This window comes from Vitis vinifera, chromosome 7 (assembly GCF_030704535.1).
Source record: "Vitis vinifera cultivar Pinot Noir 40024 chromosome 7, ASM3070453v1".
Taxonomy (NCBI): Eukaryota; Viridiplantae; Streptophyta; class Magnoliopsida; order Vitales; family Vitaceae; genus Vitis; species Vitis vinifera.
The window spans coordinates 25,364,232-25,380,814 of NC_081811.1; the positions used below are offsets into that span (position 1 = coordinate 25,364,232).

At 33.6% G+C, this 16,583-nt stretch overlaps 2 protein-coding genes across 2 annotated transcripts; both read left to right on the forward strand.

Moving 5' to 3' along the window:
- The first annotated feature begins 1,346 nt into the window (after nucleotides 1-1,346).
- On the forward strand, nucleotides 1,347-4,077 carry LOC100254129 (transcription factor bHLH18). The gene is made up of 5 exons (XM_002262807.5): nucleotides 1,347-1,602; nucleotides 1,827-1,899; nucleotides 2,038-2,607; nucleotides 3,030-3,398; nucleotides 3,634-4,077. Exons 2-5 carry the CDS (start codon nucleotides 1,864-1,866, stop codon nucleotides 3,712-3,714), a joined length of 1,056 nt encoding a protein of 351 aa, XP_002262843.3. The 5' UTR covers nucleotides 1,347-1,602; nucleotides 1,827-1,863; the 3' UTR covers nucleotides 3,715-4,077.
- An 8,414-nt stretch (nucleotides 4,078-12,491) lies between these two features.
- LOC100259543 (transcription factor bHLH18) lies at nucleotides 12,492-14,883 on the forward strand. Its single transcript, XM_059737772.1, has 4 exons — nucleotides 12,492-12,577; nucleotides 12,726-13,301; nucleotides 13,695-14,063; nucleotides 14,295-14,883. The coding sequence occupies exons 1-4, from the start codon at nucleotides 12,542-12,544 to the stop codon at nucleotides 14,367-14,369; spliced, it is 1,056 nt and encodes a 351-aa protein (XP_059593755.1). The 5' UTR covers nucleotides 12,492-12,541; the 3' UTR covers nucleotides 14,370-14,883.
- The last annotated feature ends 1,700 nt before the right edge of the window (nucleotides 14,884-16,583 follow it).

The window sequence follows — 16,583 nt, forward strand, 5'->3', positions numbered from 1 at the left end:
TTAAACTCCATTTCATTAGGGACGGGGTGGAATGGGTACCCGAAAAAAACTCATTCCATTGTCATCCCTACTACTGAACTTATTAATTTCCAATTGATGACATAATGCAAGTTTGAAAGACATAAATTATAGTTACCAACTTGGATTATGATACATATTGATTAATTATTGATAACTGAATTCTTAATTATCAACTTTCAAACATTTTGGCGTCTCCCTGTAAATGATGGTTAAAGTAGATACACCCTTGTCCAATTTCTCACCTAACCATTAAACTAATGGATCTTCATGATCCTCAAATTGGTTCTTTAGTCAAAAGCTGCGGCTAATACAAACAATTTTGCCTCAAAACAGAATGATTAAGAGGGTAAAGAAATTAATGCTTGAAATCTCCACTGAACATTTTGGTATATGCCACTATTCACATGATGCCAATTCTCGAGATATGTCGAGTCCATTACAAGATGATTCGATTTTATTAAAGCACTCCATCTTTGATGGTTTTTTAGATTTAGAATTTTCAGTGGCATAAAGGATACATGAAGGAAAAGCCAGTATGCAAATTCTGAATACTAAAAGGGCATCTTGTGAAGCTGATTTTCCCATATAACTAGTACTCTACAAGTTGGACCTCAGGTGACAACTAATTAATCTGTCACAAGGAGCTAGTGACATGCATGGCTATATATGCAGGTGCATCTCAAGAGGGCATGCAATTATGTAACATGTAGCAGATGGTGGGGATGCTGTGACTAATTATAAGAAGAGAACAGCTACCCACCTAACCACCAACACTACCCAAATCAATTCCATGGCTGCACAACTTCATGTGGGGCTAATGCGCCTGCATGTATGTGTATACTAAATGCCTCAATTTATTTAAGAATAACATGAAAGAATTCATTGCAGATGATCTAAGATGCTTCCTCCTCCATTGACTTTGCCATCATGGAATAGGTAAGGAAAAACGTACCCATGTTTTTTTTTTTATAAAAAAAAAAAAAAAAAACAAAAACAAAATGACAAAGGCGAAACTCTCTGGAAATTTCTGAAACCACACTTTACTACTTTTTATCCATCTTATAATTTCGTTGACCTTGTGTTGTCGTTAGACTTTCATTCCTCATACCCTTGATTGTTACTTCTTGTTAGGGGCGAAAAAACCTAATTATACTTTATTCTAAAGACCAGAGTCACCCTTTATTCTTGTCAGAAGTGATTAGAGAAGAGAGATTGTGATATTAGTGCCAGTGTAAAATGAAGGGATAGAATAAAAAATGATCATTAGCTCAAAACTGAGGTTTTTCCATTCTCATCTAAGTTTTTCGTTTCGTCAAAGTTGGAAACGTATTGTGAAGAACAACTGACCGTGTTTTGAACAGTCAATAAAAGTTGGTTGTTGATAAAAAATTGAAAAAAAAAAAAAAATCAGCAAAACTACAACTTCTCACACGTGGGAGTTTATGGTGTCGGTTGAGCACGTTGGTACAACCATAAGAGGAGGAAAAATTATTCTCCTGGAAAATAGGAGAAGAGAAGCTTCTGTCATCTCTGAAGTTTGAAGGTGTGCCTTCAAGTCTTCTTCCCTTGTAAAAGGTCAAGGTATAGTTTTTTTATTAGGGTCTCGATATATATTTAGCTGTTTTGGGTGTTGAATTGTGAACATTTTTCCTGGTTTTTGTGGATCCCCTTTTGATAGTTGATACTTTCTAGTTCCTACTTCAGTTGAACCAAAAGTTTCTCAATTTTTTCTTCATAGTTTGACATTTGATGCGGGCATCGAATTCATGAATAAATATCTTCTTTAACTTTTCCATGATTCGCAGATCTATCTTTGAGGAAATTAACAAACACAGTGAACTGATGGATGTCTCGTCTGGGAAATGGTTGACAGAACTGGTAATATTAGTTATATTCTCTCAATACGTTCTTAGGAAAGATGAGTTGGAGTGCTAGCAGTACTATTCCCTAACAAGTTTTTGTTGATGAATGGTACTTTTAGATACTTTTCTTAGGATGTGATATCAATTTTTGCAGGGAATGGAGGATCCCACCTTCATACATCAATACCATATGCTGCCTTTTGATAACTCATTTGATGGGTTCAATTTTGACTCTTTTTCTTCTGAGAGCAACTCATCTTACCCATCTTTCAGTCCCGAAACCACACCCAACTTTTGCGGTTCAACTTTTCAGACGGGTGTAGGGAGGCAAACTAAGCAGTTCAAGACCAATAGTTGGGAATCCTGCACCACCAAACCCATAACCTCCAGAGCACCTTCGTCTTCCACCGTCCAACTAATTTCTTTTGGGAACTCGAATTTACCACCACCAACTGATACCCAGAAGTTCCATGGATACCCAGACAACAAGGTGAAGCCTAAGGATGAGGATGGGTCTGACAGAAATATGAAATTTGCATCTTTGATTTCTGAGGGCTCATATGAGAACCAAAACTATTCACCAAAATCTGGCGACAGAACCAAGAGGGTTAGTTCAACTTGTAGGACTAACAATCACGATCATGTAATAGCAGAGAGAAAGCGCCGAGGAAAGCTCACCCAGCGGTTCATAGCTCTTTCAGCCCTTGTTCCAGGCCTAAGAAAGGTACTATCGGTTGTGAAAGTTGGATTTTTTTTTTCCTTTGTATTTCTTTTAGGCATTATTCTGTAGAAGATGGCTTCCGGCTCATTTCAAGGTTTTGTGCTACTTTTCTTGTCCAATATATGGTAAATGTTTCCCCCGCTGGAAATACCAATTCTGAAATCCCGTACAAGCAAAAACAATTAAAAAAAAACTCTACTGTAGTTGTGATTGTGAGTGCTATATGTTTAATGGGTTCATTGTAGATTTTGACCCTGTTAAATCTTATGTACCTGCAATATGTGAGTCTACAATCCACATGTGATCCTTTAATATTGTCCCAGTAAACTCCCACAAGTTGGTAAAATGTCATTAGCCCAAGAAAAAGTCTATGAAATCAGTGTTCATTTGTCTTTGATTAACATTATTTTGATGGTTCTTTGCAGATGGACAAGATTTCTGTCCTTGGAGATGCTGCCAAGTATTTGAAACAGCTTCAAGAACGTGTGCAGAAGCTCGAGGAACAGACGGCAACAAAAACCATGGAATCAGTGGTCTTTGTGAAGAAATCTCAGCTCTGCGATGATGACCTCTCTTCATCTGATCAGAACTCTGATAGCTGCTCCAACCAAACACTCTTAGAAATTGAAGCAAGGGTCTCAAACAAGGATGTACTCATTAGAATCCACTGCGAGAGACAAAAGGGATTTACTGCAAAAATACTTGATGAAATCGAGAAGCTCCATCTAACAGTTGTCCATAGCAGTAGCCTGCCATTTGGGGATTACATTATGGTTACTACTGTTGTTGCTCAGGTAATTTCATTTCCTCTTACATTTATTCAATACCCGGAATTAGTCCGCCAGATTAAACTCCTAAGATTCTTCTGTTTCCATAAAAATGAAGGCGAACCATCAAATCCATGTTCTAAAAGATAAAGCATGATAAAGGGATCGATGTTGAACAGTTCTGATTCACGTTTACAGTACTCCTGATTCTTTTTCTGAGACTCATTCTGATCCATTACTATCAATTTCCATTTTTCTGTAGATGGAAGACAAATTTTGCATGACCGTGAAGGACCTCGTCAGAAACCTCCGATTGGCTTTTTCTACGCTTCATGTGAACTGAAGGACCAGATCATTTTTTAATTAGTATTGCCATCTATTTTTTTCTTTCTTCCTCTCTTTTTTTCTTTTTTTTTTTGTCCTTTGGGTATAACCTGTAGTTAATGTTTCGTCTTCTCACCTCGTGACAGAAGTAAATGCCTGTAAAAAAGATATCTTCAGCTTACACCACCGGCGATCACCATGGCTCTTTGGCTGCTGAGGTTCAGTTTAGCGGTCGGGTTGTTTTTTGTGGTGTTTTTCCTGTTTGACCAGGTTCAATTACCCCACGTGCTGCTAAAAAACTAAAAAAAAAAAAGAGCAGCTTTTTTGGAGGGTATCTTTGTTTGAGCGGTTTCACGCCTCAATCGGCACCTCTTTCTTGGTTCTTTCCCGTTGTGTAATACGAATATTCACGAGAATTTGGCTCAAGTTGTACATAGACTGTCTGCTGCTCCAGAGCTTCTTAGATTGGTTTAGGTTTAGGATGAATTTTATCCTTGAAGCATCCAATTGTTTAAAAAACTTGATCTTTTTTGGGGGAAAAAAATAATCAACCACGTTTATCATGTGATGTCTTCATCTCTTTCCTAGTCCTTGTCAACCTCAAATAAACAAGACTACCTAAGAGTCTCCATTACCCTATTAAAAAAGGTATTATGAAGGGGTACGGGGGTCTCTGCATTTGAGAAGAAAAAAGAAACAAGCGTTACTGCCACAAGGGATCAAACATATTTAACGTTTCGGGACGTAATACACAAATTTAAGAAAAGGCATACATTAAACTCTCCGACTTGGATTATAATGTTGATTAATTAGTGCTAAGAGACTACTTAATTACCAATTTTCACACCTTTTTTTGTCCATTCCTTGGAATTGATGGTTAAAGTAAAAACACTTCATGTCCCATATGTCATCCAACCATTAAAAAATTTCAACAACCGGAGCTTCACAATATGCATATTAATCCTTGAGTATCAAATCCAGTTGTATTATCAACAATTGACACACTCTTGTTTACAAAAGACATATATTAAATTCTATTGAATGAATTGTTATAATCATAGATTAATTCATGATCACAATTAATCTTTAGGATTCGCTAAAGGGGTATACTATCTTAATACAAAACAATGTCATGGTGCTTTCACTAAGAATATTTGTTGTGACCTACCGAAATCATCACTTACATAATCCGTAGGGAATGTACGATTACTTTAACATCTTACTCATAAGTCAAAATAACTTATGACCTCATTACTAGTAAAATATTCTCTTAAGGTTGAGAACTTAAGTAGTATAGTAGCTTAGAGTAATCATGATTCTACATAAGCCTTATTCAATGTGTAACCATACACATTAGTACTTCCATCATGAGAAATTTATCCTACTAACCAAGATAAGTCATATTACCAATTAACAAACAATGCACTATGACTTCTAATAGATTGTTCAAGTTTATCAACTATCTGTGAACAAACTCATCAACTTGCAAAGAACTTATGACTTAAATATTTCATACAACTTCTAGCACACTCAAGTCATGTATAATATAAATTATCAAGCCAAAATATTCAAATATATCATAATGCAAAATAGGAAAGAAAAAGGATTAATAAGGGTTCTATATTAATAGGTACAACCTCTTTTCTATTCACAACTCCAAGCTCTCATTCAAGCCTTGAGGTGTTCCACTATACCAAGGATCTTTTAAACTAAATAATCTTTCAATGCACACTTGGTTTTTAGGTACCAATGAATCTTTACAACTATACAAATGTTTTTCTTATTAGAATAGAGCCCTTAAAGACAATGACATGATATAACAATTTGATTCATTATACATTATATCTTTTTCTCATGTTGTTGTTTCATATATCTAATTTATTTGAACATTCATGCTTATATAATTTATATTGTACACAACTTGAGTGCATTGAAAGTTGCGTGAAATCTTTAAGTCATAATTTCCTTACAATGTGATAAGTTATTCATATAAATCTAGTTCAATTCTTGGACTTTGACAATTCATTAGAAGTTGTAATTCACTATCTCTCAAGTGATGGGATGATTAGTTTTAGTCATCGAAATGGTTTTTTCATAATGAGTGTACACATAAAATAGAATTGTGATCGGATAGATATCAAATTATCATGACTTTTCCAAGCTATTATGTTGCATGGGTTCTCAATCGTGAAAAAGCATTGCATTAGTGCTTAGATCATCAATGATTTTGATTTGTGGGTAAGATCCTAATGTCACCCTATGGATTGGGTCACCAGAGGTTTAAGCAAGTAATAATAGACATTCTCAATAAAGACATTATAATATTTTATGAATTTGAGACATGAATATGTTCCTTTGGGTGATTTTATGCATTTTAATCATGAAATCTATGGTTATAATAATTACATTAGTGGAATTTGACATATGTACTTTGTAGACAAGAGTATGTTAGTTAATCATGATATATATGAGTTTATTTGAGACTTAAGGATTGAAAAGTTAATTATAAGATGTTGATAACTACTACCTTAGATTACAACATCAACTCCAATATCAACTCCTAAGAAACTTACATGTATTGAATAGTAAGTCACAAACCTAAGAAAATAATTAATTTATAGTTGATTAATTTTATTTCAATTAATTTCTCATACGATACTGGAGTACAATTAACCTTCTTTGTTGGAATATTAACTCAAGGTTAGAATTTAAATTTAAGGGAGCCAACATTTTCCTATGACTTCTAGTAGTTTTCGCTCAAACTCACATTCTTTGGTGACACATGATTTAAGAAAATTATTTAATTAATTATATGTATATATAAGGGTTCTTAAGCATAAGCATAAGGATATTTATACATAAGCACAAGTTTGCACAAGTTTTCACAAGTGCATATAATTCAATGACTTATGATTTCTGTTCATACTATTTAATTAATTAGAATCCATCTAATAAATCAATTAATTAAATATGACTCAATGGGTTGGATTAGGTGACTTATAATAGACCCTAGTCACTTAAGCCCATTAGTAGTTTATATAAACCATTCTAGGGTCTAGGGTTAAACAACTTTTTATCTTCCTTTCTCCAAAGATAACCCTACCCACCACCCTCTCAAGGTGAAAGAGAAGTGCACATTTCTCTTTATCCAAAGGGAGAGTCACCGAGTAGAAGAGATTTGATCTTCAAGGTACTCTTCATCAATTTGGAAAATGATTTAAGAATATCAACATCCAAGATATGTCTTCAAAAACCCTAGAAAAGTTAAAAAAATAAAATAAAATAAAATTGGCATATGTTTCCGCTATACCTAGCATCAAGTAGCATGTTCTCTCTTTTCAATCAAACACTTCTAACACTTAAAACCAACTTCAAAAGTGTTCTTCAAACTCTTAAAAGCACCTTCTCACAAAGTAGACTAAATTAGAAAAAATATAGTTTTACGAATTAATTACAATGAAAATGTAGTTAGTTTCACAATGCAATGAATAATGTTTACAAGTTTTGAAATAACTGCATTAAAAATATACTAAAGACTCAAGCTTTAGATAATAAAATGATCTACAAGTGATAATCTATCCATAAATAAAGTTCAAAAGTTTTGAAAATGAGTTTCAAGTTTAAACTAGTTATTAGGTACAAGATATAACTCAACTCTTTGATTGGAGAACTAATCAAAACTGAACTAGTTGTGGGAAGACTTGCAGGTGAGTGTTGAAGCCAATGTTTTAAAAACTGGACCCGTCGATTTGATCGGACACTCGTGACCTCATCGGTCTGATTTGCCCCTGGTCTGGTTCCCTCAGAACTGGTGAGGCCCAAAACCCAGGTCAAACCACTAAGCCCAAAACCTCCTTGAGTCCCACTCACAACGAAAGCCCATGGAGCCTTCAACCACCCAAAGCCCAATCCATTTGAAAGCTAGGCAAGTAGTGCTGTTGCAAAGTATTTCTACCTTGCATTTGGTTAATACTTAATACCCTTCCGATGTGGGAGTTGATTCAAAAAGCTTTTGCATACTGCATAACTTGTTCTACCGACCTCAGGTTTCAAAGTAAAGAATGGACCATTGACCTACATGTCATCTTTGCACATAAAGGTTGTAATATTAAATATATAGAAAGATTTTCTTTTTTTCAAATATCTGTCATACAAAACCTTTGAACAATTGTAAACATTTACATTGATGTTTATTTTTATAATAATAATTACGAAAAAAAATAATAAATTATAAAAATATGGAGATAAAATTAAATATTATAATTTTTTTTTCATCTTAAACATATTTCATATTTAAATATTATGCAAGCTCTATTTAATAAAATCTAAAATATTAATATATTTATATTTATATTTATCTTTATAACTTAATTTGATATATTAAATATAAAAATAAAATATTATTAAAATTTCTAATTATATATATATTTTAAATTTTTTATAATTATTTTTAATCATATGTAATATATAAATTATATAAGTATAACATGGTTAGTTCAATCGCAATTCAACCGATCCAACTAAGGAACCATAAATCTTTAATTTTTTTGGTTTAATGACAAAATATTGATTGAAATCAAATATAATAATTAGATCAATTGTTACATAATAACTAATGAAATGATTTTATTTTCATTTAAAAAACTCATTGAGTAGCTTTTTAAATTGAATAATGGAATAAATATTCCTGATTTTGTAGGTATGTAAGTGCTAATATTATTGAGCACGTCTTGCAAGAACTTCGGCAAGTCCAAGGAGTGGATGAAGAAAACATTTTCTTATTTAATACAGCACGTGTTAATCACTTGGTCAATGGAACCGAGGGACTTCTTTCCACCACACACACTTGAAAATTATAGACTTGGTTCCCACTTAATACACGAGTTTCATTGGACATGCTTTTGACGGCTTCTTTTTGTCATTTAGCCCGAAGTCTGTTTATCGATTTTTCATTGGATAGGCAATAGCCTGAAAAGGTTTACGAGCCAGAAGGCTTGAAACCACCTATCCTCTCAATAATAATACCTTCCTTGGAACCATACGTAAAGCTTGACTATAGGCTTAAATTTTAGCTTAGTTCCTGTTTGTTGCTTTTGTTGGAAAGTATTTTAAATTTTTGGATCACAATTCACATGTACTCATATAAATAAAATAATTTTCCATTGGCATACACAGGAAAAAAAATCGACAATTTGGGATCTTACTATTAGCAAGCTTTAGAGTTTTTATTTAATCCTTATCCATCTTTGGGACCGTCGAGTTGTTCTAAAAATTATTTAAGGAAGTCATGGATTACCATTTATGAATAGGAATTAATTTTTATCACGTTTGAATTAAATATATTTAATTATTATTAATTTGAAATTTCATTAAATATTTTTTCTATTTTTCTAATTTATTAATATTACCCATCTCCTTTTTAAATCAAAATAAGAATATTTTTTTTTTAAAATTTCACTTATGAATAAGGAGGACCTTTGAACAAGCAACAGTAGTGTAAATGTCCATACCTAGTGTGGAATTAAGCCATGATGCATGAATCATAATGAGACTAATTAAATCCTTTCAAAAAGATTATTATTTTTTAAAATTAATAAAATTTTATAGTTTGTGTTTGTACTAGAGTTCATATCAAACTCTTAGAAATGTTGATTTCTTGTTGGTTCATATGTATATTTATGTAAAGTTGACATTGAGGAATAGGAATGAAGGATGGTCCTCCTTGGCAGCTCCTTTCAAATGATGCCTCATGACCGTATGGCTCAGGCAGCTCCTTTTCGTTTTGGAACATAAAGAAAATATAATGAAGCATGTTCATCATGTGATGGCACCAACTCCGTTGTCCCTGTCCTCACACAAATCCAATAAACAAATCCACCTTACATTCCTCCTTTAGACTTTGACATCTGAACAAGGATGGAGAAGGGACACACAGGCCACTGTAGTTTTCCTTCCAAAAAAATTGCCCACTGTCATACCTTCAACCTTCTCAATAAGGAAATAACACAAGTTTGACAAAAGCGATCTATTAAATTATTCATAATGGAGAATCTGAACATATCTCTTTCAAAACTTTTGCCACTTCCTTCGGGATCAATGGTCAAAGTAAACACAATTGTGTCATTAAACAACTATTAAATTTTGATACTCCTTACTTGCTTTCCTACGGAAGAGCTACGAATTCAACAGGCAACACCCATAATAGTCTTGTTGTGCTATTTTAGCTAGATTTAATGTTTGATTCTTCATATGTATGTTGTATTTTCTTTCTCCTTGTTATTTGAAATATGTATATTTAGGTTTGACCATTTTGATATGGTTGACTATAGGAAATAGTTGGAAGGCATTAATGGAGTTGGGCTGTGAAGCCCTGCAACTATCTTTAAAGGAGGTTGATTTAGTTAATATAGAATATTCACATTGCACGTGCACCACATTTGGAATGAGGGGAATCAACAAACCAGGTTACGCGGTGGGCGAAGGCGCTTGAATCGATGATAGAAAAACATGGAAGACGAGTGCAACCTCATGGTGTGGGCTAGCTGTCTTTTGATCGCCTTCATTCTCAATATTTCACCCTTGCTGTCATCATGAACCAAACGTGGAAAAAACAACGGCACGCACCCATCTCTATTTTGCAAAATACAATACGATCTTTCAAAGTATTTGCTTATCCCATGTTTGGTTTCAAAAAAAAAAAAAAAAAAATTGAGAAGAAAAATCAAAGAAAATTTTAATTAATTTAATAATATTTTATTTTCTCTTTATATATATAGTAAAATCAAAGAAAATTATTTTTCTTTATTTTAAAAAAAAAATTTGTAGAATCAAATGTGGATTAAATTTGGTCCATTTTACTGTACCATATCTTCACTGTTTAACCTTTAGCTGTTAAATTGAATATAAGTTAATGTTAATGTAGGGTTTCCGATTGAATAAAAATTAAATGATAATCATTAAACTAATAATGATTGTATAAATTAAGTTATTTTTCAAATGTAATCAAATTATTTTTTAGCTGCAATGAAATTGTTTTCTAATGTATCAAGTTCTTATTTTCAGAAAATACCATGTAAATTACAAAATGGTAAATTACATTTTAAGGAAAAAAATCTCACTATTTTTAGTTGATTTTATACGTAGATTTTGTTTAGTAACAATTTTTAAAATAGGATGTTTTAAAGAATATCTTTTAACCGTTTTTTATTGATTTCACTTGTTTTTGTTTGGATTATTTAAAAAAATAATTATACAAATATATAAAATGATTAAAAATAAAGTATTGTATATAAAAGTGATTTTTAAAGTATATTTTAAAACATATAAAATAAGTTAAGAATATTTTAAAATGTGAAACAAACTTTTGTTTTACAAATTTTGAAAGAACAATTCTCAAAATTTGTTTTAAAAAACATTTTCTAACTAGACCTTTACTTATTTGAAAAAAAATTAAATGTATTAGAAAATTTTCTTCAAAATTTTTAAGTTTTTTTTGCTACAAAATTACTAGAATTGATCAAAATTTTATAATCATAGTTTTTACTATTTTCTAATTTAAAAAAAAATATTTGGATTATTATTACAAAATCTAAGTATTTATATAGATTATGATAATGCATATTTTAATCTTGTTCCCTCTTATCAAAATCTTTGACTCCTGATCATATTTCATTTTAAATTAATCTCTTTTGAAATAAAAAGATGAAAAAAAAAATTTGAAGGAAGAATGTAATTATTTTTTATTATTTCTTTTAAAAATGAATTAACCAAGACTAATTTTCATCTGCCATTAGCTTGGCAGCTTGAAACGAACAACAAAAACTTTTTCTTTAATGGCCCGAGCAAAACTTTTTTCTTGTTAGTGGCCAGAGAGAGAGGCCTAATAAAGAACTAGTAAAATAAAGGGGAAAAAAAACTCCAAAAAAGGAAATAACATTTGAAAAAGAAAAAGGAGGTTCCTTTGGCTCACTCTTGTTATCCTTTGAATGTTGCTTTAAAAGGAAAAACTTAAAAAGTAGAGATTTTATATCCAAAACTGGTGCCTTTAGTATTATTTAGCACATGCTGATATATAGAGGGTGTCAACCAGTGACTATCGAGCGTTCAAAACAGGGTACACCTCCCCGTAACACATCCTCCCATATTTTTATTTACTTAGCTTTCAAAGCCGTCTTATGAACAGTGAATCAGAGATTAATAAAGGAAAATGGGTACGAAGGCCACCGTTCACACGTGGGAATTAGTGGGTTTGAACTTTGATGGAGCTGCAAGTACAAGAGGAGCATTTCTTCTCCAGGAGAATCGGGAAAGCGACAGTACTGTCTTCTTTTAGGGTTTGAAGGTACGCGTTTCCTTCAGATTCCATTATAAGTACTGTGCGCCTCAAAGCACTCACCTCCATCTGTGAATTTCTCTCAGAATCAGATTTTGCTTTTGATTTGGGGCGTCTTCAATCTCCATATTTAGCTGTTTTGAGGTTCGAATTCGTAAGTTTTCATGGGTTTTTTTTGTTTGTGGGTGTTGTTTAATTATCTTCCAACATTATCCTTTTGTGTTCGTTTGGGTCCTTTTGATATTTAGCTCTTTAGATATGGAATTTTCAAAATTTAATCTGGGTGTTTTGGTGGATTTCCTTTCTTTCCTTTTGTTTTGATAAAAATTTATTTCTGTCATGAACCCTATCAAAATATACTGGGTTTGAGTTGATGAGTTTTTGAATTTCTCCTTCTTGATTTCAAGTTTTGGGAGAGTGACTGAACTGAAGAAAAACTTGTTTTATATATGTTATCCAGGATCCAGTATCTAGTACATTTCTGAGGAAACAAAGGACCCGTGCAGCTGTGCTAATGGATGTCTTCTCAGCCAACTGGTTAACAGAAATGGTACGACAGTTTTGCAAGTATCATAAGAGAAGGATAGTTAAGTTGGAGGAATGAAATTATAAACCAATCATTTCTTCGCAAGCTTTTGTTTATGAATAGTTCTTCTAGAATTAGAATTTTTCTCAAGGCAATATCAAATTAATTGCAGGAAATGGAGGATCCCACCTTCATACATCAGTACAGCCCGATGCAGTCTCTTGGTGACTCGCTTGATGAGTTCGATTTCAAGTCCTTTTCTTCTGAGAACTTCTCATCTTACCCATCTTCCAGTCCCAAAAGCAGCAACCCCCACTTGTTCGATTCAATCATTGAAAATTTTCAGACAGGAGGAGTAGAGAGGCCAAGAAAACAGCTCAAGACCGCTAGTGGGAAGTTTTGCCCCACGGGATCCAAAACTCTCGAAGCTTCTTCATCTTCCTCCTCCTACCTGATTTCTTTCGGGAACTCGGACTTGAACCCAATCCCTGACGATACGCTAAACTGGAACGGGAAGCCTAAGGATAGGGCTGCTGCTAACGGATATATGAATTTGGAGTCTTTGATTTCTCAGGACTCCTATCAGAAGCAAGACCATTCACCAACATATGGCCAGGGAACCAAGAGCCTCAGTTCCACAAGAAATCCTTCACAAAATCAGGAACATGTAATAGCCGAGAGAAAGCGTCGGGAAAAGCTCAACCTGCAGTTCATAGCTCTTTCAGCCATCATTCCAGGCCTAAAGAAGGTACTATCCGCGGACATTCATTTTCTTCATATTTTATTTCTTCTCCGCATTCATCTGTAGAAGATAGCTTTAGATTTACAACCTGGTTCTGCTTTTCCTGTTAACCATAGGCATGTGGTCAATCATGTCGTGATGGCAAACCCATATACAAAATAAGCAAACAAAAGCTACTAGATATGTGTAAAATCAAAGCGTAGCAAGTTTCAATTTCATTATTTTCCTTATCTAACCCTGAATTGTGGAAGCAAGTAAAAAATTTGAGTCTGAAGATGGACTCTTACTTATATCATTACATCCAATATTCGGGTGTAATCATATACATATATATGGGAAAGAGCTACAGAATGAGGGTTTAACTTTGCCTTTGTACAACGATTTGATTTTTGTCCACAGACAGACAAGGCGTCAGTCCTTGGAGATGCTGTCAAATACGTGAAACAGCTTCAAGAACGTGTGAAGATGCTCGAAGAACAGACAACAAAGAAAATGGTCGAATCAGTGGTCACTGTAAAGAAATATCAGCTCTCAGATGACGAAACATCTTTATCTTATCACGACTCTGATAGCTCCTCCAACCAACCACTCCTTGAAATTGAAGCAAGAGTTTCAAACAAGGATGTACTCATTAGAATCCACTGCCAGAAAGAAAAGGGATTTGCTGTAAAAATACTTGGAGAAGTAGAGAAGCTTCACCTAACTGTCATCAATAGCAGTTTCATGCCATTTGGGGATTATACTATGGATATTACTATTGTTGCTCAGGTAATTCCAATCCCTCTGGCTTTTCCAATGATTTTTTGCTCTTTCTTTGCCTATAGAATAATGTTGAAACATCAAATCCTGTTCTAGATTATAATAGGGGTTAAGAAGAAGACAGACGGCTATGTTGCACACTAACTGTAGAATAACTTGGCTTACAACAATTTGTTATCTCCTGATTATTTTTCTCGTATTCGACTCTCACCCATTACCATTAATCTCTATTCCCTGCAGATGGACAATGGTTTCTGTACGACTGCAAAGGATCTAGTTAAAAAACTCCGACTGGCCTTTCTGCAGTTCATGTGACTATTCATTGCATCCTAGACTGCTATTGCCGTTCTGGGCTTTGTTTGTCCTTTTCATTTAGGTATATCTTCCGGTGACAGTTAAACATAGTGTTTTTTTTTTCCTCGCCCATGTGAGTGAATTAATAAAAGGAGTGTAAAGTACTCTTCGTCTTGGACCACCTGCAGCTGCTGAGGTTCTGTTTCGCACTGGGGCTTGCTGTGTCTGGTTTTTTTCCTCCTTGACCTGTTGACCAGGTTTATTTATCCCCTGTGTTCGTTTTTAGAGAAGCCCACAGCTTTTTTGGAGGGGTTTTTTGAGGGGTTTCGCATATGAACGAGACCTCTTTCTTTCTCCTTTCTCCTTGTACTACCTACGTGGTCAGAAGAAGAGCACTTCATAATTCATTTGTGAGGTTGGATTAGCCTTTGTTTTAGTCCAGGGAATTATTTCTTGCACTTTTTGGATGAAATCTCTGTGTAGTTTATTCGAAACTGTGATTTAGCAATTCAACAAATAAGATCTGTTTGGACAATGTTTGTTTTTGTTTCTTTATTATCAATTAAGTTGCAGTACCATGCAACTTGGCACTTTTAACCTGGCATCACAAAACACAGGAATATTAATAGGAACGTTAATGTACCTTCGAGGCTTCGACCCTCAACCCTAAACATTATCGATCAGATGCAGTCGAACGCATTGACGAAACTCCTCATTTTCCCCTACTGTTAGGACAAAAAGGAAACTTCCTCGGACCTCACCATTGGTTGAAAACAAATTGCACCCTCCAACCACTGAATTATTGTTCCAAACCCCCTCATTTAAATATTTTAATTGGATGCAACTTTCCAGCTCAAGACAATGACTTTAAGCAAAAGATGGACGCTTTCATACTTTTTCCAGAAATCTCTTGCTCCTCCTGGAGTTTACATTTCCTCAATGAAATTATACAAATTACCGACACAAAAACATCAAAATTTATATTAAAATTTTAATAATTTATATCAAATCAGTGCATGTTGCAATATTAATATCTGTTAATGATCCTCTTCTCCTAATATGTATTGGATATGTCTCTCAATTTTAATAGAAGGACCACCCATACGTGTGATTGACATAGTTATATTTAAAGTAAGCTGAATCCATACCCACCAAATAGCAGATCACAGAAGCTATACATCGCTTAGATTGACATTAATCTAGTAGTAACAAAATAATTTAGTGTTAATATAAGTCATCATTTGGAATCTTAAGATAGCGTTACAACCGCAAATCATATAAATTAACTAATTGTCTCCCGTCTGCCCTCACAAAGTACTTTAGGGAGAGATCATCTAACTAGTCATGTGTGCAAGTCATGGAATTATGAGTAACCAGGAAATTTGAGCTAATAGTGGCAGCAGCCAGTACTGTGTTGGAAGTGGGTGGATGGTGATGATAATATGCAATACATTTCATTGATATATATATTTTTTTTAAGTTTTAATAATGTTTTCTATCTTATGTTACTCTTTCTATTATTATCGAGAATGATAAAAGTGATGAGCAATACTACCACATGTTAATGTATTCTCGACCCGCATACTTGCTAAAACAAGTTAATTAAAAAAATATCAACCACGTTTATCATGTGATGCCACCATATCTTTTCTCAGCTTTATCCTCCTCAGATAAACAAATGAACCTAATAGTCTCGATCTCCAAATAAATTATCCAGAAAACGTACTCGGGATCTTTACAAAGTAGAACAAATAAAAATTGGCACTACCAAATTTATTAACTTTCTAATTGAGGATATAATGCAAATTTGACAAAAGACATACATTAGAGTCACAAAGTTAGATTATAATATGTATTGATTAATTATTGCTAACTGAAGTCTTAATAATCAATTTTCAAACATTTTGCCGGTTCCCCGGACATGATTGTTAAAATAAACACACTTTTGTCCAATTTATGGTCTAACCATTAAAAATTAGATCTTCATGATCCCCTCGTATTGGTCATGATCGATCACACTGGTTCTCTTGTCAAAAGCTACAGCGAATAGAAACAATTTTGCCTAAAAACAGAATGATTAAGAGGGTAAAGGAATGCTTGAAATCTCCACTGAACATTTTGGTATATGAGATTAGCGGTCCTTATGTTCCTCCGACACCAAATACCAATTATCGGGGATATGTCAAGAGTCGATTACAAGATGATGCCAAATGTAATAAAAACACTCCATCTTTA

Excerpts from the sequence above, each read along its gene's own strand:
- LOC100254129 (XM_002262807.5), top strand. The coding sequence starts at position 1,864 with ATGGATGTCTCGTCTGGGAAATGGTTGACAGAACTG. Across the intron at positions 2,608-3,029 it reads TTGTTCCAGGCCTAAGAAAG|ATGGACAAGATTTCTGTCCT; the intron begins GTACTATCGGTT and ends GGTTCTTTGCAG. Across the intron at positions 3,399-3,633 it reads TTACTACTGTTGTTGCTCAG|ATGGAAGACAAATTTTGCAT; the intron begins GTAATTTCATTT and ends ATTTTTCTGTAG.
- LOC100259543 (XM_059737772.1), top strand. The coding sequence starts at position 12,542 with ATGGATGTCTTCTCAGCCAACTGGTTAACAGAAATG. Across the intron at positions 12,578-12,725 it reads CCAACTGGTTAACAGAAATG|GAAATGGAGGATCCCACCTT; the intron begins GTACGACAGTTT and ends AATTAATTGCAG. Across the intron at positions 14,064-14,294 it reads ATATTACTATTGTTGCTCAG|ATGGACAATGGTTTCTGTAC; the intron begins GTAATTCCAATC and ends TATTCCCTGCAG.